This window comes from Ixodes scapularis, unplaced genomic scaffold (genome assembly GCF_016920785.2).
Source record: "Ixodes scapularis isolate PalLabHiFi unplaced genomic scaffold, ASM1692078v2 PGA_scaffold7__128_contigs__length_106722199, whole genome shotgun sequence".
Classification (NCBI taxonomy): domain Eukaryota; kingdom Metazoa; phylum Arthropoda; class Arachnida; order Ixodida; family Ixodidae; genus Ixodes; species Ixodes scapularis.
In genome coordinates, this window is record NW_024609882.1 from 51,937,121 (window position 1) to 51,962,623 (window position 25,503).

Sequence of the window (25,503 nt, forward strand, 5' to 3'; positions counted from 1 at the left end):
AGACGATCGACGTCCATCGTCGATCTTCAAATTCTTATACCTGTATATAAATTAGACGCACAAAGGGGGGGGGGGGGGGGGGGGGGGGTCGGTGGCTGAGTCCATGGTCTAGCGCACACCAGCTCAGAGCACTTGGAGCGAAAGCTCGCGCTGCAGAACCCACCCCGCCCCTGCCCGTTTCGATATGGAAGCGCATCGTACCGGCGTGCGGTCGTGTATCACTACTGCGTGGTGCACGTTAAAGACCCCAGGTTTGCGGTTGTAACGCACTGGCTAAATTGCTCATCTACAGCTGAGACATTAGACGTCCACTAAGGCAGACTAACTTCCGACTGTATAAACATACACACAACAATTTGCAATTATACGTATAATAACAAAGAACACAGCGTGCCGCCTCTTTTCTTTGTGTGCCTTTTTTTTTTAAACCAGCACAAGCTCGTGCGTTCTCTCTTTTGAGAAGGTTAGAACGGTCGCACATAAAACCGCGTTTCTCCTACCCGCCCGCTTCCTCCTCTCATTATTTGTATTTGGTTATAACTAAATAAGCTATAATAATGGTGTATTATTCATATTTACTTTCAGTTTCAGTCAGGGAAAAGGAGTTTCGCGGGAACTAGAACCAACAAATGAGCTGCGCTTAGAGTATCTGCACTCTCTTCCCCGACAGTGTTGTGCAAGCCGCCATTTTTGTGCTTGTGCAGAGCAGGCGCAGCTGCCGATCGTCATGATTCAAAAGTGCGACATCCTCAACATTAGATTCGGTGTTATGAAGCTCATGTAATGTTGCTTTGCTTTGTCGCAAACTGTTTAAAGTGGAGGACGGAAAAGCGTTTCTTGTGATTTCAGATAAAGCATCAAATAACTGGCAACCATGATTTTAAGCCACAATAAGGCCAAGTGTCTCTACTCTGAAGCGTAGCTTATTTAATGACTCTATTCATGCTCTTGTTCAAGAGGCTTGTAATACCTGGAGGGGCCATGACGTAAGCCCCGTGGATTCCACAAGCCACTACCTTTTGACACCTGACTCTTTATTGTTCCCACTTGTGCCAGTAAATTAGCTACGGTTCAGAGTAACGACACTTGGCCATATTGTGGCTTAAAATCATGCTTGCCAGTTATATGAAGCTTTATCTAAAATCACAGGAAACGCTTTTCCGTCCCTCAAATGTTTCAACAACCCGCGACAGAGCATTGCAATATTGCATCAGCTTCCCAGCACCGCATCTAATGCTGAGGAAGTCGTACTTTTGGATCATGGTGATCGGCAGTTGGGTTTGCTCTGAGCAAGACCCAAAATGGCGGCGCCCAAAAGAATTTTGGGGAAAGGAGTGCTGATGCTTTAAAGCTCATTTAGGGACTCTAGGCCTAAAGTGAACTCGGGTGTATTCTTTTTCTCTTCGTCTTCATTGTTTATTAATTTCAATCATATCGAATAATGAACACATTATATCACGCTACGCTTGTGTAATTATTTGTCTTAGATTTATTAGCCTGACCCAGTACTTAAACCATTCAGTTATCGATAGTAAATCTTCCAATATATTTTTTTTAAATGTGAGGGTAAAAAGACACGGAGAGAGATGATGATACAGAAGCCAACACCGCCCTCGGAAATTTTTTGAACATTAGAAATCAGCAGTTTGTCTGCCATCCGCCAGGTAGCGCAACAAAACACCCAAACAGTTTTTAAATGTTGTTAAATTAGCTAAGCTCTACACCTATTAAGAAACCAAAGCAAGATCATTGTGACAATTTAATACCTCGCAATGTATGTTTATTCCAAACAATAAATATTATTAGATGCCAATAAATCTGTTTGATGTCCAAAAAAGATGTGCGTCAAAACAGGTAAGTTTGAAACGCTCCTGGAGAGTTATGACTTTGAAAATGAAAGAAAGCCATCGTCCACCTCTTGGGCAACCATTGTAGCTCTAAATGTTATAAAAGATTTTATCATAGTTTAATTATTTCCTCAGCGGCATTTGAAGTACCATGACTCGAAGCACAAAAAAGCGCTACGTTTGATATAAAATATCAAAATAAAACAAATTTTACAGAACATTGAATTTTTTTCTGTATATTACCAATTATAATCACTACATCTGTAGCTAATTTCATTGCCCTAGCGCGTTTCATTAAAAACATATTTGTGCTGAAAAATGTCAATTTTAGAGCAATATTTGGAGGGATAAAAAAAACAAAGTAGTGCAAATACCAAAAAAGTGTATCGTTATATTCTGCTCCGACATCATCTTAACAAAACTGCTATATTGGAACCGTGTTATCTTTAATGGATCGTTCATAAAACATGAACTAGCGGAGCAAGTGAGGGTCCGTGCCATCATATTCGCAACGCTACAAATGCGAATGGACAGTAAAAACCAACACATACATAATATCCAATGAAAGAAGATTGCATTGCCTTTCGAATGACATCAATCCCCAAAAACAGTATTTAAAAGGACATGAGTAATGACCTGCCAAAAAGTACCTAAACTGCCACATTCAGTGGGACCGTGGCCTTAAGTTTAAAGGCAGTTAAAATGTTCATATCTGCAGCTAATACCTATTCGGCAATCGTTTACCGTAACTGCCTATACTCCGTTCACCATTAAGTTGAGACTGCAGCCATTGCCACAAGCACGACAGCTGGAGCTGTTGCTGCTTTGAAGCGTTCTTCCATTCTGTTTTAGCTGTAGTCTCGGCTTAAGGCTGAACAAAGTATATTCGCGGCAAGAAGTTCAGGTATCGCCGCCTGGTGGAATTTTTTCACAACCCAGAATGAGGATACTTCATCCCCCCGGCTGGTGCAAGCACTTGTAATGCCTAGTCTTTATGCACTATGAAAATTAAGGCATAACCATGTGGTATAGCACATACATTATCCATAGTGAGTAACACAGAAGCGCCCCAAGTAAACTTCTCTCCGCGAATAGCAAGCATTCAATAAATTACCCCTTGATTATTGCTAAATATCATTTGCCAGCCTAGGCCACTAGTGGCGTGAATTCTTAGATAAAAAAACCTCTACTGATTGGGCACTTTTCTATCGAAGCGTATGTGTGTTGCCGAGTTGCCGGCAAAAAATTCGCTCATCCACCGAATTGGGGCCGCGCATTCGGAAAAGCTTGCGGAGTAAGTCATCATCTCTGGTTGACGCGTTTAATGGACGTCACACCACCTGGTTTAAGGTTGGGGGGGGGGGGGGGGGGAGCAAGGCTTAGGTCAACACTCTTTTGTGATTCACGCGTGCTAGCCTTTAGACGACTCCTAAATATGCTTACCCGGTAAGCTTAAGCAAATCTGGGAACCGGCTAAAGGCTAGCGCACGTATCAATGAGGCATGTTTCCCTAAACCTCGGGAACCATCGTCTCTCTCCCTCTAGAAACCAGGCGACGTGACGTCCATGAAAAGGCGTGAATCAAAATGCCAAGGTTCGCCTGTTGACCTACCCCGCAGGCTTTTTCGGACACACAGCCCATGGCAAAAGGCATTCTTAGCACGCAGGTACTGCAGTTTCCATTATCGAAAGCTTTCAGACCGAGGCAACATTGCCGCTGTCTTCCGAACTGCGTCAATGTATCCGCAATAGGGAGTTTTCGTAAATCGTTTTCGCCGACCCGCAACATCTCCGCAACGCGCAACGATACCCGGAACTCCACAGTCAAGGGCATCGGTGCAGAGTTGCGGTGGCGGTTTCTTCGTTGCGGAGGACTTAGCAGAGGGGGAAACCCAGTCTACGATAAAGGTTGGTTCAGACATCTGCAACGAGCGCGTTATCTACGACTGCGTCCGTTGTGACCGGAGCGACCCGAACGACCGCTCTGCGCCGCGCATACACACTCCTGCAACCACTGCAGTGCAAGAAGCGCAGCGCGTCGTCAGCACGGCGACCGCTTCTACGCCGCCGTCAGCTGTTTCAGCGACACCTCTAAAAAAGAAGGGGACGAACTGCCACTTAATGCCGTAACAGAAAATAGACAGACAATTTTCTATAGCCTAATTTTTGTTTTGTTTTTTCATGACAGGCTTGCAGGGTAGAGTGGATGAAAGAAAAAAAAAAGATGCAGTACGCCGTCTTGGACGATCACGACTTTAATACACGACTTTGCCAATTGTACAAATCTCGCCACAGACCTTTTCTACGATTACAAAACATGATGTAATCTTAGCAGCCATATTGGCGATGTGAGCGATCGAAAGCGTCGCTGTGGTCGGCCCACCACAATTGGCCGAATGGTGACTATGACGTCAGCAAAGGATGTCTCATCGACGGAAAAAAGCGGAATGTAAGAACTTCAATTTTTGCGGTGTTGGCAGTGTTGCTTTTAGAGTGCTATGATTTCAGGCTTCCACCATGCCCATTACAAACACCATCGAACTTGTTGTTCACAAGGTAATGACGTCACGAAAGGTAACCGAACGAGGGCGTCACCGACACATCTCGCCGCCAATAGAGAGTTTTAGTAGATCGTTCCGATACCTCCGATAGCCCCGATAACGATACTATGCATGCGCAAGGGAGGCGGTGGCGGAGTATCGGGTATCGTTATCGGAGTTATGGGAACGATTTACTAAAACTCTCTAATAGCAACGCAGAAATATGAATTTTTGATCAGATGGACGTTGCGAGCCTTCAGGATTGCTAACACTATTCACTTTTCTCAGGTGATGAAAACGCGTGAAAATTCGCATCCTTTATACGGTAATACCTTGAACTTGAGCACACGCATGGAATGCGCCAAATAAGAAATCTGGGCGATGTTCGAGGACGCAAATTCTGAGAAAGCACACCTGCAGTCGAGGTAAACAAACACGACGGCACAGGCGTTTTTGCTGTCTTGAGAGTGCCGCCACGACATAGCCGTACAAGTAAGTGGATCTCCCCTTCTAGTACGTGCTAGGTTATCAGAGCGACACACGACAAAAATTAACAGTTAAGGAAAACGCTTTTATGGAGAACGATGAGCCTCCACCACGCCGTCCACGTCGACGATCACCACCGACGCCATGTTTGTAGACAGAAGTAGCAAGCACGACCGAATTCTCCTCGGCCTGTGATTGGCCTGTCGTTGCGGTCGCTCCTGTCGTTCTCGAACGTAGCGAAAACGGTCAGCCCGGCTCAACTCCTTGCGTTGCGAACGAACACGAACGAAACGGCCGTTTGGCGTTTCGTTGCTATGGTAATTACCATAGCAACGAATGCAACCGGTGGGAGCTCCAACCGGTTGCATCCGTTCGTAGGCGTAGCGGTCGCTCCAAGCGCAAGTGTGTGAACGGGCCTTAAGTTCCTAATTTGACAGGATTATCGGGGCAACGAAGCGGACAAGCAACAAGTTGACCCCATCTCGACGAGCAGGTTGTGGCGAAGTTGCCACAGTGTTACCCAAGTGTGAAACGGTTTTGGGTTCACACAATTCCGTTTGAGTGCGGCCGAGTGTGCTCTGCCCACTTGTAAGCGTTTAGAGAACACATTAGCACACTCGCGTCACCTACTATGTAGCCCTGGAACAATTCAAATTTGTGTAAATATTTTCTTTCAATTTTTGAGCACCATTTTTGCACCGTGAGATTGAAATATTTAGAGACGGTTATGAGCGACCATTTCCCATAGATCGTGCGTAGGTTTGAAGGCGTAGGTATGACAAAACCTTCAGTCTTGTTATATCCATGTCGGAAGTGTTTGAGGCATGGATATAGAAAAAATGAAAGCCGTTTACAACTCCTTGTAACACCGAATTGGAGCGCAGCTCTTGAGGAGGAGGAGGGAAGGGTGTTCTTGGGGCGGGGGGGGGGTGGGGGTGTCGCGTGACCTCGGGGGCGGGGGGGGGGGGGGGGGTCATGTGACCTTGGAGGGTCATGTGACCCCCAGAAAAATTTTTCCGCTAGGTTTAACGGGAAAATTTTTCCGCTAGACGGAATTTTTTCCGCTAAATCTAGCGGGGAAATTTTTCCGCTAAATTTAGCGCGGAATTTTTTACGCTAGATTTAGCGAGGAATTTTTCCGCTAGATTTAGCTTGAAAATTTTTCCCCTAGATTTAGCGGGGAAATTTTTCCGCTAGATTTAGCGGGAAAATTTTTCCGCTAGATTTAGCGGGGAATTTTTTCCGCTAAATGTAGCGGGGAAAATTTTTCCGCTAGATGTAGCGGGCAAATTTTTCCGCTTAATCTAGCAGGGAAATTTTTCCGCTAGATTTAGCGGGGAAGATTTAGCGGGGAATTTTTTCCGCTAAGTCTAGCGGGGAAAGTTTTGCGCTAGATTTAGCGGGGAAATTTTTCCACTAGATGATATTTTCCTCTAGATTTAGCGGGGTTTTTCCGCTAGATTTACCGAAATTGTTCCGCTAGATCTAGCAAAGAAATTTGCCCATAATGCACCGCGCGGTTACGCCGACGGCGACGCCAACGCCGACGCCGACGCCGCTCAAGCCGGAAACGGGCCCCTAAGAGCTGCGCTCTAAAAACAGGAGGCGACATACCGGCTCAAGCCAGCCAAACGAGCAAGTCCAAAGTTAAACCGGAAGGAGAGGTTCCAGTCGGTGGAAATGCCCCCAAGGGTGACCAAAAGAGCTTTTGGCGCCAAATCAGCTGTCCGTTCTGTCCCATGGCGTCTTCTTTGTCTCTTTCCGGCCATTTCCGGCCATCGTTGGGGTCGTGTCCCTCCGAACCGGAAGTCTCCCCCGGATTCACTTCTGGTCGCGTCATGTCGCCTCCAAAAATTTCCTACCTCCATGGCTCCAGGGTAACTTTAAAGATGGCGCCAGTGGGGTAGTGTGCTCTCTCGCCGTAAGCGGCTGCGAGCAATGCGCTTGATCCTACTTATATGCAGATGTGTGAACCAACCTTAGCAGCTCGAACGCGGCCCAAAAACGACGTGTTGCACTTTGGCTTGTGCGTGAAAAAAAAAATGTTCGCTGGTGTTTTCTTTTGTGAAAGTATATAAAACCGGATCACTTCTCAAAACGAACTACTTCACACCTGCTCGGTCCATATCCGCCAGGGTTGATCATTCGTGCAAAGTCGAACCCATTAAATCACGAACGAAATTGTTTCTGTTTTCCCACTCCCCCTATTCCTACACTAGAAAGCCGACCCAACGAGCGGATGGTACCAATAAGACAGGTGGTGTCAAAAGTGCACCAATACGGTGTTCATCACGTTTCTGTGCGTGTTCTGTCAACGCTTGACCAATCATGTAGACGGAAGGCCTCGAGACGCGCTTTTGAAGCTGTTTGACTGGTTCTATTACCTCGTAGAGTCGGCCGCGTCTGTAGCTAAAGGCCGACGTACAAGTTCCGCTTTCTGCAGGGAAGATAATCTTGTCAGCGCCCTCATCTTCTAACCTGCGAGTGGAGCTGTGTTGAGGCGTTGAGGCAAGTTGAAAGGTGGAAAGAATATTGAAAAAAAGGAAGCGAGGACAAGTGAAAAGCGCGAAATGTATGTCGATTTTTAATCTGAGTCGAAGTAAAGCCTCCCTGAAAATGTTGTCACTTTTCTTTTTATAGATATGTTTTCAATTCAATTCAAAGTTTTATTCAGATAACATACATCAGACAGTTGTCTAGGGGGCCGTCGCAAAAGGCAACTAAATGCCTGACGAAAGGCAACTAAATGCCTCCGTTTCACAAAGCTGTGGAAGGTCGAGATCATTGGGCAGTAGGTTTAGTTTTTTAGGCAAATTTTCGTTTACATGCTGGGGCAACCCGTGGATTTCTAAGTTTTGCCGCCTGCTGTATTGCTCTAGTTCGTTTACCTCTTGTCTTAGTTTCTCAATTTCTTGGCCCCTTACTTCCATCTCGAGTTCTTCCACACGTTTCTTCAGACCGGATATCTCCTGGTTTTGTAGCTTCATCTCGGCAATTACTTCATCATACTTCAGTGGGAATTCTTGCACTGAGCGTTCAATGCTGTCAACAGTTTCCTTAATTTTCACAAGGGTATCTACTTTGAGTTTCATTTCAAGCACTTCTGAAAGTTTGCTGTGAATCTGAGCGATCTCACTAGCAAGATCTGCTCCAGTTTCGTCACCTGGCTTCGATGCGCTCTGGCTGCTTCGAGTCCTCAACGCCCTGCATGTTGCGCACTTCCAGGACTTTTTTTTTGCCTCTGTCTTTTTCTTATATGTGCTGCCATTTACTCCGGAACAAGTACCGATGTGATAGTTAAATTCACACTGTGAACAGCACAGATAGTCTTCATCTTCGCGAAGCAGTTCATGACTGGCAATACATTTGTTTTCCATTCCTGCAATGTAACGCGTGTTTAAATGAAACATTCACTCAGCAGCAGCGGTTTCCAAAGAAGAACTTAAACTGTTAAAAAGAAACCAACCTGCGAAGATCAGAGGATACTTTTAGACGCCTGTGACGGTACCGTTGTGCCACTGCTGCTGAGTGCGTGTGAAGCTTGTCCAGTCAGTCAGAGTCTTGGGAGAAGGAAATCAAAGGAAGTGTTGCTGATCGTCCTTGGTTGAAGACCCTTTTTGTAGTAGGTGCCGAGCAATGACGTAGTGGTCCACGTGCGTGCAGCGTCCAATGGTCGTTCTCGAGGTCCCTCGATGAAAAGTGCTGCGCCCCGCGCTGTCGGCTTGATGAATCAACAAAGCCAGCTGCGAAGATCAGAGGATACCTTTTAGACGCCTGTGACGGTACCGTGGTGCCACTGCTGCTGAGCGCGTGTGCATGTTGTTTGTACTAAGTTGTAAGAAGCTTATTTGTTACAGTGTTAATTCCTCGAAGACTTTTTGTATTTTTAAATAATAGTGTTTGTTGCGTGTGTTAATGCGTTGAGTTGTGAAAACACTGTCCATTCTTTTTAGTTTTTCACATGTCGTATAGTGTTGACAGCTCCATTGTCACCATTTTCGTATATATATAAATGAGCACGACTGCGATCATTAGTTATAATTTTTGTTTCAGTATATGTATATGTAACATGACTTCTCTCAATATTGGGCTTTAATTCTCATGTGATGCATTGCTAGGTGCCTCTGAGGTAAAATATTGTCGCGAAGTTTTGCTCGCGCGAGTTTTTTGTCTACAGCTTTACTTTGTTTTTGGCGTTCTTCGGGGGTTCACTCGTCTTTACGGCACGGCTCATGGCCTCTGCCGGGGTCGGGGGACCCCAAATGGGGGAGAACGTGAACGCTGTAACGCTACACTTAGTTTACAGAACCCCGCGTTGGAAACGTTTTGTCTTGTGTATGTTTGCATTTGGGATATCTACTTCGGAGGTGGTTTTGCGCTGTGTATGTGTAACTTCTCTGTCTACATACGAATGTGCTTTCTGTTGTTTATGGCTGCTCTTGTGAGCTTCGTTTGGAATGTGTTCTGTCTCGTATATGCGCTTGTTTTTGGAATGTTCGTATTTGCTTTAGGTTCCGAGCCTTTGATTGGCTCTAAGAAAACCCCTCTTGATTGGTCCTTCCCAAACTTTCTGATTGGTGGACTGAAGGACCCCAGAATGCTGCTGAACTCAATATAAGCGGCCACCAGGGGGGCCGTAAGGCACTTGGCTCCTGGATACCAAGCCTTGGACATCTCCCTGCCTCTGGAAAACCAACCTGCACGTCCGACCCCCCTTCGGCTGTGGAGCCGTCCGCCCGCTAGCTCGCAAACTTGGTCCCCCTTACGGCTGTGGAGGAGTTCGGCTCGCCGCCTTTGTGTGGAACTGTGTTTGTCGAGTTTGGCTGTGGTCGGGGCCCCCGCTGAGGGTGTGTTTGGTTGAGGAGGACGGCAGGGAAAGTTTCCTTAGGTTAGAATTATTTCTCCCCCTAAGTCTAATTTCTTATGTGTGTATCTTAATGTTTAACTTTATGCCAGTTGTTTAATAAATCTATATTTGGACTAATCGAACCAAGTCTACAAAGGTCCCATTTTTATGTGACAATATATCAAATTCAATAATACGAAATGATTTGAAATGCGCAGGAACGCTGATGACTGCGACGTCGCTGAAGCTCCTCGACGTTCAGATACCACGGACAGTCGAAGAGGGCGAAGCGGTTCGGCTGAGCTGCGATTATGACCTGGAGGGAGAAATTCCCTACTTGACCACGTGGACCAAGAACGGCGTGGTGTTCTACCAATACACTCAATCAGGCGGAAAGCTCTTCCCGTTGTCCGGAGCTGATCTTAACGTATGTTAATTCAGAGGATTTGGATAGATGTCACCAGTCTAAATGATGCGCGCTTAACAATAGAAGAGATTTCAGATAAATATAATTTTATAGATGTGAAGGCCAACCATGATCCAACCTTCACTTGCATGTGGAAGGCTTTCTTTTTTTGCGGCTGTTTCCTTTATATAGTCACTAACAAGGTTAGGAGGACAGGGAGGAGTTTACGAGCACTGTAACGCAGTGCGTGTGTTCGTGTGCTTCCAGCGTCGATATGAAGGTTCACCCACTCGGCGGTCATGCTGCATTGGCCAACCTGCGACTTGACATTGGAGACGAAAGTTAGCGCTGTACACATGACTACCCACTCCATCAGTCCGGCCAAAAACGTGCATGTCTCGTTTAAGAAATAATTGTGCGTTAAATTTATATCAATAACTCAGGAAAAGAAAGAGGGGAAAGCATCTCAGTATTGACGTTAATGCTCCAGTCTTCGAGCGGCCATCCCGACTAAGCACAAAACATTTTTTTTTTTATTAAAGAAACTTTGAAAATGCATACTATAAATTTATTTTGCCAATCTTTCCCTTGTGTGAATGGCAGTTCTAATGCAAGCGAATATGGTCAGAAGCTAATTATTTAATACCGTAATAAACGGGTAAATATTGTCGCTTGCTTCTTATTGTTCTTCTCCAATATTAAAGTTACGAAGATGATAAGTTCACACGGCGTTCTTAGTATTACAATAAAGAAGCGGACGAGAGCTCTTCCGAGACCTTTCTTTAAAAGAGTGTCTTTAAAAGTAAATTATTTGTACCGCGAAACATTTTCTTTTTAAAAACAATATAAAAAAAAATTTAAAAGGTTCTCGTCCATTTTGTTAATTTAATCCTGACTATGAGTACGCGGTGTCAAATTGATATTTTTTAAATTAATATTAGAGAAGACAAATTAGAAGCAGGTGACAATATTTACTTGTTAAGTATCTAATTACTATAGTCGGTGACGGGTGAACACTTCAAAGCGAAGGAAAGGATGGCTGGGGAGGAGGAAGCAGGCGGAATGCTCCTATGACTTTAATAGCTCTCGCTAGAATCCCCCAAAAGAAGAAAAATATATGTGCAATGCTAACAAATTCCCTCTGTCATGAGGTCATATGACTTTGACGAAACACGAATTCATTGTGCACGTGATGTCACGGCGTGAAACGACGTCATGGTGTTACGTGTCGTCATAGAGTCGTGTAAAAGTATTACGTCACTTCAAAGCATGACGTCAAGCGACGTCATAATTTCACGATAACGTAACCATGACATGAACGACGCCACTAGGATGTCATGATGACGCCATGGTGACATGTGAAGTCAGAGCTCTTTGTCATGGTTCTTCATGACGGCCATCTCATAGAATTTGGCTGATAAAACATATACTGCGTTAATAAGTGAGCCTTAGTTCAGTGCAAAAATGATGTGCCTCTAACCAGAATGTCCTTATCACCGCTGAATAAGCTGCCACAGGAATAGGGTCTTTCATACTGGTGGAGACTACTTTCCTCGCGGTCATTTTAAAACATCGTATTGCTTGACTCTTTTTTTTTTTTTTCAGCTGCAATACAGTAGCGCGACATCCGTGCTATTCGAGAACGTGACCAAGGCGTTCGAAGGACAGTACGTATGCGAAGTTTTTACCGCAGCGCCACATTTCCACGTCGTCCGAGGAAGCGGTCCAATCAGCGTCGCCGAGAAAGGCAAGCTTCTTTGTCTTCTCTCGTACGGCCGACATTCGATAGGATCCATGCACGCAGCGACACACCGCAGCCCCAGCAAATACATGAGCCCACTGTAGGGCATGCCGGATAAACAAGGACAGAAACGTCACAGAGCGTTACCGCCAGACAAATAGCCTCTGGGGTGCTATCCTGGTCGCAAACAAGAAAGTGACGTGTCTAGAACGTTGGAACGGAACCTTAATCTCGAATTATTATTTTTGAGGCTCCGCCCCAGCGTTCGAATTCACGCACGCGGCCAGCTAGAATCTGACCATCCCCCTACGTCACGAGGACGTGGTCCCGCAGTTGGGACGCAGAAATCCCCGCGTTTCACTCTGTTATTTTTGTTACCTTCTTTCTTTCCTCCGGGAGTTAGAATGAGCGAATAACAGAGAAAAGACTAACTTTCGGAAAATGGAAAGAAACAGAAAAAAATAGTGTTATCTTGTTATAAAATACGAAAGATTATTTCAAAAATCATGACGTAAAGTGAATTTAGCTAAGATATCTCAACTTGTTTTCTCGAGGTCTTCCAAACCAAACATGGCGATGACCGCGGTAACAACCTTGTGGTGTTTGTGCCCCATTTGCGTCGTTGCTTTCCCCGCTTCTGTACGACACGGATGACATCACGGGAAGAAAATAGTATGTCAAGGTACGCCGCGACACCCAACATCCTTTGTGAAGCCGCCGTGTACATCAACTGCAAATGAAATGTCCTGTTTGCCTGTGAAGGAACCTCCAAATGAATACAGCGCTTACGACGACTCTGTTGTAATATATGACAGGTCGTGAGATCGACGCGGAGTGCACCGGTTGTGAACATGCTGTGGATAATGTACAGGAAAGTTTCTTCAGGCAGTTTTAATAATGCTTTGCTCCCTTCGCTTTCTGCAGTGATTACGACGGTAGTCCCATCAGCCGTGCTCTTTTTTTTTTTTTCGGCGTTTCTCGGGCAGTCTTTTTAGAGCGCAGCTGTTAGGCACCCGTTTCCGGCTTGAGCGGCGTCGCCATCGGCGTAACCGCGCGGTGCATTATGGGAAATGCCCCATAATGCACCGCGCGAGCCCTTTCTGGGGTCACGTGACCTCCCCCAGGTCACGTGACCCCCCCCCCCCCCCGACGTCAGGTGACCCCCCAGGTCAAGTGACCCCTCAGTACCGTTCCCCTCAGTACCCTTCCCTCCTCCTCCTCAAGAGCTGCGCTCTAATTCGGCGTTACAGGGACTTCTAAACAGCTTTCATTTTTTTACTTAATTTTCTATTTGCACAAAAGCTTGTGCAAAAAAAATGACCGCATCTCCACGTGGTGAATGGTGTTGATTGGAGCGAAGCTCTGGTGGTGCTGATGATACTGATTTTATTGTTCATGGGTAGTGCTGATGGTGCTGATTTGTTTATTGCTCATAGGTAGTGCTGAGTTCCGGATTGCCGTTTCGACTTCATTATTACTACTTTATGGTCGGTGAAATGCAGAACCATGCATGCAAATGTTAACGCGATTTTATATGCATTTGACCGCAGCGCCCTCTCCTGTATAGACGTTGAGCGGCTACATACAACGTTTCATCCATGACATCCCCAGCTCTTGAGTTACTACCACATCTCAGAGCCTCCTACTCGTCCCGCAGTCGTGGCCGAGTGGTTAAGGCGATGTACTAGAAATCCATTGGGGGTCTCCCCGCACAGGTTCGAATCCTGTCAACGGCGCAAACATGTTTCTTCTGTTTTTTTGCGAGCACGGACGGACGGACAAGGCTAAGGAGCCTTTTAGGGGCAAAGGAGCTTCGCCCTAAAAAAAAAAAAAGGTACTTTTACGTTTTTACACGTTCTTACATAGGTTCCTCACTATCCAATTGGCTTCTTTGCGCGTGGCGTATTCAACGCTCTTTGCCGTGGGAACGTTCGTGAAATTAGAAAGCCTCTGTTTGTCGCTAACAGCCGCTTTTTGAGTTTGGGTTCTGACGGCAAATTGACGTAAGAATAAGAAAGCACGGGGTTATTTGCATTGTTTTAACTCGACAACCGAAATAAACTAGAAAAAACATGGTCGTGATTCTCGTCGGATCGACCGCGGGTGGGGTTTGACATGCGATCAGTAACTTGATCAACGCGCGCACGAATGCTTTCGTGCTGTTGGATGAGCCCATTTGGCGGCAGGACCTGGTCGAAGAGCACGGTGAGCTGGTGTTCAACCTCTCCGATATAACACTTGGCGAGATGCAAGACTTGACTTCTATTTGTGAAGGTGTTATCAAGCTTGAAAGTGATGCTGTTGTTGTGGCTCGTAACGGCGAACTTGCTGGGATTATGAAGACGGTAATAAACCTTCATTCAGCGTTACCATGCGTCAAGATTCAAAACCTCACCTTGACACAAAGCAACCGACGCGCTTCCGCGAGAACGGGGGCAGCAGCGTATGGCTTGAGGGAGAATCGTGCTGTCGCCACCACCGCCAGCGATCGCCCCAACGGCAAGAAAACAAACGACAAGCTCAATGAGGTTTATGTAGCGCTGACTGCTGATTCATCGGACGACAAAGTTGAATGATGTAAAACGCAATGTATGAAGAAGGAGAAGAAGAAATTAGATGGTCCTGTGGAGTTAGAACGCAATGAGCTGGTCATTTGTTTTCTTGCCGTTGGGGCGATCGCTGGCAGTCGTGGTGACAGCACAACCGTGGTGTAAAAATTTGTATGTATATTCTAGGCCCGCCGTATGTTGGAAGAAAGTGGGGCGAAGCCCCTTAAGTTCCCCCCCCCCCCCCTCTCGCCCCCTACCCCCCCCCCCCCCCCCCCCCAGCCCCTGGCTTCGCTGCTGGTTGATACCATAAGGGGAGCATCCTACATCCACAGGCTGCAATAAACATGTTAATAGCCACTGAGCTCGTACCACAATGGCAAGATAGATGCAGATATTCTTCACATTGCGAAGCAGCTCTTTCTTTACTACATATGCTCGCCTTTAATGTCCACAACTACTCTGCTTCCGCCTGTCATTTATGCTTGATGGTGATGAGTTAACAGTGCGTATTTGCAATGCATCACATGCAAATTTCAAAAATCCAGTTCGCACTACTCTTTAATTTTAAAGAGTGACTGTCACTTTTGAAACGACAATTTATTCAATTGGTATCATAACCTTTACATTAAACATAGGTGTGTTAAAGGGTAACTGCAAAGAAAAAAAAGTTTTTTTTTAAATAGCCTAATTGGGACAAGCATGTCAAAAAACAATTTTTCCGCGAGAAAAAACATTTTTCACAGCAATATTTATTGCGTGAGACTCGTTTTAGTTTGCGGCTATTTCGTCCGTTTTAAATCGCGCGCCACGAAGTTGTGATTATGTGACGTCAATCCCAAAAGGTTCTCATTGGCTAAGAGTTTGATTGACAGCTAAGGTCTTGGTTGTTAAACCTTTGTTATATGTTGCAATTTCCTTTTGAGCGGCATATTTTTACGTTTAAAGAATAACCCATGTGATGAGAGTTATTATTCTTTACAAAAGGTTTACAAGACGGGCACTTCCGTTTGGATTCATACAAACAAAAGCTTCGCCATTCTTTCATGGCCGCCCAAGTCTGCTCCCGCCTACCTCGACTAATCGTTTCGCCGAAGTGATCAGTGTTTCGTCGTTTCGTGCTGACCCAGGTGCTTGAGTGAGACTTCTTGAAGTGAAGTAGTGTGTGTTTAGCAGCTGTCGCAGGTGTTAGTGATAGGAAGCGACGCGGGGTTTTGGCTTTCATAGCGCGGTTCTTTCGTTTTCCTCTTTGCTTGCTTAGCGTGTTTTTTTTTTTTTCTTTTTTTGCTTGTTTGTGCGTACAAATGCTGACTTTCCGGAGATGTCAGATGCGTGATCCCGACAGTAAGCCTTCCAGCAGCCATGTCGCCCCGAAAGGAATGCTATTTGGCTGGAGGCAATCGGGCGTTCGCGTAGCGACCAACGTGTCTAGTTACGTTCTCGTCATATCGCTCTGGAGGCCGTCGAGATTCGCCCCGTGTGCACCTAACGTCCGCGACTAGACAGAAAATAAAAAAAGCACTATGTCCACTACATAAAAATGGTCTCTGTTCATGCATCTGTAGGCAGGTACGAAATCGTGCCCAAATTTATTTATACCGCACGATGCAACACGTCGCTGTGCAAACGCAGTCCAACACGAAGCATAAAAACGGCAGATTTAGGACAACAATGCGGAGTCCATTGTTCAATTAAAACGATGTAATTTTGTTGAAAACGCCCGCAGCTTTTTACTCACGGTATGCGTCGGGAAACTTACACATTTTGAAACAAAACGAGGCAGATTTACTTTTAAAAACGCTCCCAGCGTCCTCCCGGACCAGTTTGACTGGATCAGCTGACGACGACGGGACTTAACTGGTTGAACGTCAACCCCACAACAACCAATTTGCGCTCCGTGTTAGCACCGCATTACACACACCACAAACGTTTCAGCTCTGTCGCATCGCCGTGTTGCACCAAACAGAACGAGATCGCCGAAACCAACGCAGCGCTGTCGTGAACCTTGGCTCGTGGTTGCGCACTCGTGGATTCTGTGACTCCCTTCGCTTTCAAAGCGCGCACGACGATTACGAACGATACTTTCCATCTTCCGGGAACATCACAGGGGCACTTCTCCGGTCACGTCTTCGCTACATGTGCTCGCAAACCGCGTCAAACCAAAAAAATACCGCGGCCTAGCGTGGTTGCCAGATCTTGCCGGAAGTCGAGACGCTGCGTCGTTCAACTCCGCAACGCAAGGAGAGTGAGGGGCGGGGCGTACTCCTCTTCCGCGGGGGTCGAAAGAGCGGGAGTTTCAAATGTGGAGAAATTCTGACTCTACTAAATTACGTCCTGTGGCGTAAATATTGATAAAAAAAATATTTTTTTCCGCGGAACATTTGTTTTGTGACATGCTTGTCCCAATTAGGCTGTTTAAAAAAAAACTTTTTTTTCTTTGCAGTTACCCTTTAAAGGTAGGACAATGATATATTTTTATTGTTTTTCTTGGTCACGGGGATTACAACCATCCACTTGATTGCACTGGCTAAATTTCTCGACTAGAGTGGGTGACAATGTTGCCATACTGTGGCAGACTAAACTCCTGCTGTCTAAACAACTAACGACTCACCTCAGGACACACCTGTTCGTAAAGTTTATTGCAGGGCATCGAACAGTGTTTCTTAGGACTGTCTGATGACCGACATGCAACTCCAGAACATTGCCGTGAAAAGGTAAAATATCTAATTCCTACAATAAAATTTCATCAGCAACCCATCCAGAGCTTAACTCGTCATTGACAGTAGCTAAAAATCTCAACAAATGGTCAACTGTAGACAGATGTACTAAGCGTGCACTAACTTCGAAACAGTAAAAACCCTGAAGTTTTAACGACATCCTACCACCATGATGTTAATGGCAAAGTGGTGTTTGCGGCGAAATGTAGGAGGCCTTCAAAACGGTGACGGTCTCCTTCAGACCAATGATGGTGACGAAGGTTCAGTTAAACTCTAGGTTCAGTCAACACACCCCATAACGTCGGTGTGCTTGTCGTGGTGGCGACGAAAGTTTTCTTTCGAACATGCCTCGGCTGCCTCGGTTCAGGGTTTTGTCAACCCAGCCGTCTCTTCTCAGCCGGTTGACAGCGACACTTGCGACAGCCGTCACGGCTCTGATCACCATCGACTGGGCATTAGCTATGTGATCATCGGTGGCAACCGCGTCCTTGAAGCTCCCCGTTGCAAAAAATCTCAGCGTGATTCGATTAGTGGCTGCTCCTCGACGGTCATCATGGTCGCCGTCTCTCGTCGCGCACCTGATCACACTGCGATCACACAATGCTTTTCAAGAAGCGGTATTGTCGTTAGAAGCAGTCGTCGTGCGTCGCGAAGGCAATCGGGTGCTCGCGGAAATCCCGTCCTTGTACGCGTTGGACGAGCCATCGTTGCGGAACAAGCATCGCCGCCGTTTTCTACGCTCTAAAATTCTGCCCAAAGCTTGTTCCCCTTCGTGCAATAGAAACAGAAGTTACAAGTACGAGCACATCACCCTTTACGATGCTTGCACGAAATTTGGCTTGCACTGCGCAAGCGCGTCTATTCCACAGGGACGCTGAAGGCCCGGAGCACGTTCTTAATTCTTTGTTTTTTTCTGATGAATCGCTGTCTTGAAAAGGGCGGCTACCCTTGACCGCGCCTGCGGTGGAAGAAGCGAAAGTACGTACGCGAGGTGTTCTGTTGAGACGCGGAGAGCACTCGAGAACGGAACCCGGGCGGCGGGAGTCGGGAGGCGAGGGAGCGTGTCGGCACAGCGCGACTACGTGAGGGGTGAGGGGGAGGAAGGGGTTGGCGTCGCTGGAAGGTACGTGGATGCAGCAGGAACGATGGGGCGCCGGAGAGCGCTCTCTCCGCGATCACGCAGACGCCAATTTCCGTAACAGCAGCGGCCTACAGGGGGGAATTGGGGGAGGGGTGCGCGAGCGAGCATTGCCACAGTAGGCGTATGTTTGAGGGACGACCGGTAGTGGGACAGCAGTGCCTCTGCTGTATATACAGTAAAGTGTTGCGTTTGTATGTGACAGGCACATAGCCAGGGAGGGGGGGGGGGGGGGGCATGGGGCCTGCCTCTCCCCCCTCAAAAAAAATCTTCCATTTTGCTGGGACCTCCTCTCGCCCTCCCCCTCATACAGCATTTTGTTATGAGCGCCCCCCCCCTCCCCCCCCCCCCCCCCCCCGAAACAAAATCCTGGCTACGCGCCTGGTATATGAGCGTTTCCTGCCGGGAAGGGGCACTAAAAGCTACCGCTCTAAGAAAGCTTAAAACGCAGGCCAAGGGCTTAGCCCATTGCACGCAATGCATGAGCGTTCATACAGAAGGCGTACTCCCTGATAATAAATCACGCGTAACCATATTTGGGCGTAATTAATCACAACAAGCGAGACTTACCACGCCGCTCAGTGGGAATCGATGATCCGCAGCCCGATGCCTTTGCTGGCCGCCACAAGGAGACGAAAGGGAGCGGCTGCAGGAGGAAAAACGACTCACGGGCGCCTGCAGGTTACCGTTGCCATACGCAAGTGGCCTCCGAATGACGAAGCGTCGCTCGCTACGTGATTTCCCGACGTCACGCATAGATCATTGCATAACACATCAACGCATAGCTCACCGAACGTACGACGTCACAACTTCGCGCATGACATCATGCGCCATATGCAGCGATAAACCTGGTAAGCCTCCTCCCCTCGTAACTATAATTCAGCTATCCTTCGTTCAACCATAGCCTCCTCTATACTCACAAAGCCTGGCAGTTTCAGGACGGAGCCATAGGGTGCCCGGTCGCAAATTTGGAGCGCGAGGATCTGATAGCACAGACCATTTCTCGGGGAGTGTGGTATTCAGCGCACAGCTTTTGCAGCGGCGAGGACCCGAAGTATGGTTTGCAAAACCAAAGAGAAAAAAAGCGGTTGCCCGAGGAAAGCGAGAACCACTAGCGGACATTCAATCGCTCGGAACAAGTGTGTTTCGGCGTCTCACCGCAGCGGGGCGCCCGTTACATGACTCTTGTCTGCCGCTCTACCTTTTCACTTTCGGCGGCCGCATCTCGTGGCGATCCGCCAGCTTTGTCAGTATAAAGGGGGCAATGGTTTCACCTAAGATCCAGACGCGGCCGACGGTACTTGCTGATGGGACTAATCAGGCCAACATTACTGCATCGGAGAAGTTGACAAGCTCCGAGAAAAAAGTGACGCGCTGCCATTCACTGCCGCGTAGCGGCGCTCGTGTCCAAGCCCGCCCGACCCGTTCGATCTGACTGGCCTCGGTACCCGTGGACACGCCGTGAAACATCGTTTTTGTGTGTGTTCACAAAGTGTATTACTAAGGACTGCTGGCAGCGTAATAATTTCCAGATTAGGACAACATTTCCTGGGACTTTTGAGGTAAATTTAGGCCCGCCGGGCCTTCTTAGTTTTAGCAGTTTTCCGACATTCGGCACCAAGGCAAGCAGCTCGGAGAAATGGCTGTGTCTATCGTTCGTGGTTTCCGGCACATGGACCGTTGCGTTTTGGTCGTATGCGGACTAAAATACAGTCAACTTCCATCTGCTGGTGTTCTGTGTCTGTGTCAGAAGTTCAAGCGTAAACTGCTGCATACATACCAAAGCCGCATTAGCAAAGAATGACAATTTGAAGACGTCTTCGTCGTTTGAAAGAATCGGGCAGTTTTTTGTATTTGTATTCGGCTACGTTGAGGCCTGCTACTGATGGAAACAACTGAGTTATTCCTTTCGTGTGTTTTTTACGTGAGTGACAACCTCGCTTCCTTGCGTGTGCGTGCCATTTCGGAGGTGTATGAGTAAGAATTTCAAGACATCACTTCCGATCAGCTGATCAGCGCGGATTTATCTGTGTGTGTTGGGAAATTTACGTGTGAACTTGCGATAGATATCAGAACCGTTATTTTACGCTACCTGCTACAGCTTCGCGGCAACAGTGCATGAACTGTGAGACACCCTCGGTGACTATGTGATACGAGTTCATTTGTGCAAGCGTATGCATGCTCCATGAGCCTGACAGCAAAAATATGCTTGTTGACGTGTTTATAAGCGCGCGTTGATTTAAATTCGCTTTGTGATAACTACTATTTCCTTAGCATTGTAGTTGTCCCTAAATGATAATGTTGTTTTATTGATCTCGTGACGTTTCTGCGATATCTATTTCAAGCCAAAATAAATGCATTTTAGCTACCCTGAGAATGCGTCATACGAAGGCTGGGGTGCAAAGACCACTTTTGAAAACCGCAGTGCCTCTTTGTTGTAACGCAAATGCTTTTCCACGCGAGATGCATCAAAGAGAGCTGACGGAGGAGGCGGTGGTAGCAAACGAGAAAGCTCGGGTCCTGTGATCGCCAACTATATGTATTATCAGTCTTGGTGTCTTGCATTCTGCTCGCTATTTTTTTATGCATAGATATATAAACGTTGCACAGTATTCATCTGAAATTTTAGCTTGCTGAAGATTTGTTGCGGTAACAAATAAAAGACAGAAAACGCCTACTGTTCGTTCTCTTGGGACAAGTGGGGGCGTTTATCGAGAACTGCATACGGTGCTGACAGCGCACGCGAGCCCCTGCGTGTGGATGCTAGTCATAAACGAACATGAGACATCAAATATTACATAAATCCCGTTATACTTTGATATTACACGAACATAGAATCGCACTTGGAAGCCAGACCCAAAGCTAGGCACCCATTCTGCTATCCGATAAATTATGAAGTAAAAATCAAAGAAATCATTAGCGTGCGTAATTACAATCGTGACTGCAGCAGAATCTAGTTGCAGAGCCAATTTCTTAAAAAAGGAGTGCGCAAGGGCAACTGATGTGCCGCCGACCGCCTGATTTCGCAATGAAAGCCAGCGTCTTGAGCTTGCCCAGAGCTTGGCCGGCCTTGCGGACCGGGCGGGCGTAGAGTTCCTGTATAGCTACCCTCCCGTAGGGAGCCTATACAGGAACTCTAGGCGGGCGGCGACGACAGCGCCACCACGCTCGCGCGAACGGAGGGGGCCGGCTTTCCGAAGCGCGGCTAATGCGGAGCTTGTCAACCGAGCTGATCTAGTAACGTTGAATCAGGCAGCGTCAAAAACGCGCCATTATGGTGCTCGACATGTTTCTACAGATGTTCTAATCTCGCTGAATCCTAAAACATAAACATACAATGCACAGTGACTGGCGCTTTTGGCGATGCTTGGTAAGTCCCATTACTATACGTTGCGTTGACTGCGTCTGGACTTAAGCTGGAAGGAAGTATACCACGAGAGGATCGTTGCCATCAAAGTGCACTAATAGGTCAAGGAACTACATAGACACTCGGACGAAGGAGAACCATGGAAACTTTGTTTACTCCTCAAACACTCAACTCCTAAGTAAAATGAAACCTGTCGAGATCGTTTTGAGAAACCCGGGCCCGGCGCAGGTGTCATGTGTGCAACGAATCCGAACTTACTGAAAGCTCCTCGTGACCAAGCATAGAAAATCACAACGCAGGCGTAATGCCATGACGACACACTTTGTGCTCTCCAGGTTCATCAAATGATCGAGACAAGTTTAATTCTTTCGTTAAAGAGCAAGCGGACATTCCCCTTTTGTTCGGTCCTATCCAACCCGGTGCAGCTAATCCCATCGCTAGTAGGGTGTTTTAGTAGACCGTGTTTACCCCTCCGCTAACCCTCCGCAACGAAGAAACCGCCACTGCGCCTGCGTGCCGATGGCCTTGGCTGTAGAGTTCCGGGTAACGGAGGGGCTCAGCGGAGGGGGAAACACGGTCTACTAAAACTCTCTGATATATTCGTTCCGACGGTGAACGTGCTTTGTTTCCTTTTTTTTAAATATAAATATGCAGCTATACCTTGTCTCACTTTAGCATGTACTAACTGCCGAGGCTGTGCAAGCGCGAGCTGATAGCCTTGACTGCCTTGACTGTAGCACTCGCTGCACAAGTGCTCGTTCAGCCGACGAGGCTTCATCGAAAGCAACTAGCTCGCGCTTCTAGCATGCGCGGCTAACAACAGTCCATGCTAAGGTGAGACCACTGGGTGAGACGAAGTATAGCGGTTTGAGGTGTGTTCGCGAGCTTCAATTTGGAGAAATCTCACGCTGTCCCGCTGGCGACGAGATCAACGAGAAGGAGAGAGGAAGGAGAGAGGAAGAAGAAGGTTGCAGCGAGCGGGCGCATGCTCATTAAAGCACGAAACATATGTACGACGAAACCGTCCGATCCGACGTCCGACCGCGCAATACGGCGGTCGGAGGCGAGGGTTTTCAACGCTCTCCGATGCTACGAAAACCCTCTCCCCTCAAGGTCATTCCGGCAGTCCGCACGTCGGATCGGACGGTTTCGTCGTACATGTGTTTCGCGCTTAAGGCTCCCCGAAAAACCGATGTTTCGTGCTGAAATCCTTGATTTCCGTTCGAGAAGAAGTCTTGGATAGACAGCGTTAGTGACCCAGTTCACGTGTATACCTTTCTCAAGCTGGTGAGCGGAATTTTGATTTTAGAGGCATTTTGTTTTGAACCCACGAGGAACCTCGCTAAGCATCATTGGGCCTTGCTCGACTAGGGCGATGAGCCGAGTTCGCTCGGTGCGGCCGCCCTACTGGTCACCACGTGGAACCGCCGCGGCGGCGGTGGAAAACGCAAAATGGAAGTAATATCGACGGAAGCTCTCGTGCTCAGCCCCAGGACCGGATACGACCCGGACAAGGTGGCTTTTGACTTCATAAATCCAGCGGCGCGGCCCCTTTATACGGATGGAATTCAGAAAAGCGCCTCGGAGGAGCAAGTAGGCACGCTACCCGGCAATAGCTGGATACAAGTTCTGCATAGAAAGAAGACCCAGAAGAAAGAAGTCCATGACCAGCGAAAGGAAGACCGAGGACCTACCGGTGGAGCAAAAGAGGTCAAGAAGAAAAAGACGAAGAAACCATTTCGGCTTCCCAGCCTCAAAGAATTCAAGCACAAGATCATTGTGAAGCCACGGAAGACGGCGGTCGACTTGAAAAGCTGCCGGGACCAGATCGGCGAAGCGGTGCAGAACTCGCTCCCGAGGGGTCCTGCGGAGAATTCAATCGTCCGGTTGCTAGAAGAGCAAAACACCATTATGATCTACACGGACATATGGGACGAAGCCGAAGCGTTGGCGAAGCTTAGAAGTTTGATATTCCCGTCCGGACAACTCGACGTTGAGGCCTACCACGTCTTTCCGAGGGATGAGGCATGCCGTGGCGTCATTCAATAGGTCCGGCCGGAGCTGTCCAATGCACAGATCAGAGAGAAAACCAGGGCCCCAGGACACGAAATACTCGACGCTAGGAGGCTCGGAAAGTCCAAATCCGCGCTCATCACTTTCGCCGGGACCAAAGTTCCGTTCACGGTCACGTTCAACTGGCTGGAAACGCCCTGCTTTTTATACAAGAAGACAAAGGCAGCCTGCCTTAACTGCGGAGAGGCCGGCAATCGGACGGATGTGCGCAGCAAACCGACGGGTTACGCGTGTGCGATGTGCGGGGCCGCGCAAGCGATGGAGGGACACCCATGTGTCCCGAAGTGCGGAGGGGCGCACAAAACATACGACAGTCACTGTCCTGAGAAGTTTTTCAAGGAGAAGAGACAAATTGAGAGAACCGGACGGAGCCGCTCGAGGCACCGCAACGGAGAACAACAGGTGCGCTGGCTGTCGAAGGACCGAGGTCAAGCGGGAGTAGCCAGCATACACAAGTCTTCAGGCAGGATGCCCCGAGTAAAGGAGTGGAAGATGTGGAAATGAAGAGCATTTGCTCTGGGGCCCCCGGGGTCACAAGGGACCAATTTCGAGAAATCATGGAGGCTGCAATGAAACAGGCGGTGCAGTCTGCCACGCAGCTTTTAATGGAAAAAATCACGCAGCTTTCCAACAAAGTGGTAGCGTTGGAGCGAAACCGGGAGTCCATGCTCAAGCAACTTGGGACAAGTGGGAAAAAATCGACATTCTTGGAACAAAAAAGAAGTTTCCTGCTCCAGGAGCTAGGGGAGAAGAGAAGATCGCTGTCTGATGCACGCCGTGAAGTGGAATCAATAGAAGACACGAATAACCATTCATCGTCTGAAACAATCATATCTGAAAATATGGCAATGGAACTGCAGGGGGATAGGTCGGAAGCAGGCCAGTCTCAGCCTTCGGCTCTCGCTTGAAACCGATCCCCTGCGGTAATACTTCTGCAGGAACCTGGAAAGAAGCCCGTAAAGATTAAGGACTACCGGACGGTCGGCGGAACCCAATACTTCACGACCCTCGTCCACAGGACCTTCGCGGCCACGGAGAGGGACCTGGACGGGGGCGGAGTGGAGTGTGGGTACGTGGTGATCGTCCCGGTGAAGATGGGGGACCGGGGTATCCACATAGTGCATCTGTACGGGTACCCCAGGCTTCACAAGGTTGACTACAGAACTCTCCTGGGAAACGCGGTGAGGGCGGCCGGCAAGGAACCTCTCGTCATCGCGGGGGACCTTAATGCCCCGCACCCGGGATGGGGTTACAAATACGTCACGCCGAAAGGACGCAAACTTTTCGAAGGAATCAACCAGGAACGCCTCACGCTCCTCACGGAACCTGACCAGCCTACCAGGACGGGGACTAGCACGTGCAGAGATACGTGCCCGGACCTCACGCTGGTGAAGAACGTGGGGAACGCGGACTGGAAGAACCTGGCAGAACAATTTGGAAGCGACCACTGTATCCTTGAAACGACACTAAGGTAGGCAGGATACAAGAGAAAAACTGGAACCGCAAAGATCACGGACTGGGACAAATGGAGGAAGAAAAGAGAAAAGACGAAAGTGCATCTGGCGTGCATTGAGGAGTGGGCTGCGGACGTGACCACCAGCCTGCGCCCTTTTGTCACGGAGGTTGAGCTTTCGGAGAAGACCCTGGCTGTGGATGCAAGACTCCTCCACCTTTGGGAGGCCCGGCGTGGTCTGACCAAGAGGTGGAAACGTCAGCGACCCAACAAGAAGATTCGTCCTAAGATCCAAGAACTAACTAAGGGGAAAAGACGACGACGTGCCTCGCCTTAGGAACAA

The 25,503-nt window shown here is 47.9% G+C and overlaps 1 protein-coding gene across 1 annotated transcript in view; it reads left to right on the forward strand.

Annotated features, from left to right (window-relative positions):
- Window positions 1-1,389: 1,389 nt before the first annotated feature.
- LOC8040883 (signal-regulatory protein beta-2-like) overlaps window positions 1,390-25,503 on the forward strand; it is a gene marked incomplete at its 5' end in the record, with an annotated part of 35,839 nt that continues 11,725 nt past the window's right edge. The window contains 3 exons of the mRNA XM_042286228.1: window positions 1,390-1,426; window positions 9,935-10,146; window positions 11,731-11,872. Of these exons, the coding sequence (XP_042142162.1) occupies window positions 1,390-1,426; window positions 9,935-10,146; window positions 11,731-11,872 (391 nt within the window). The remainder of the gene's footprint in view (window positions 1,427-9,934; window positions 10,147-11,730; window positions 11,873-25,503) is intronic.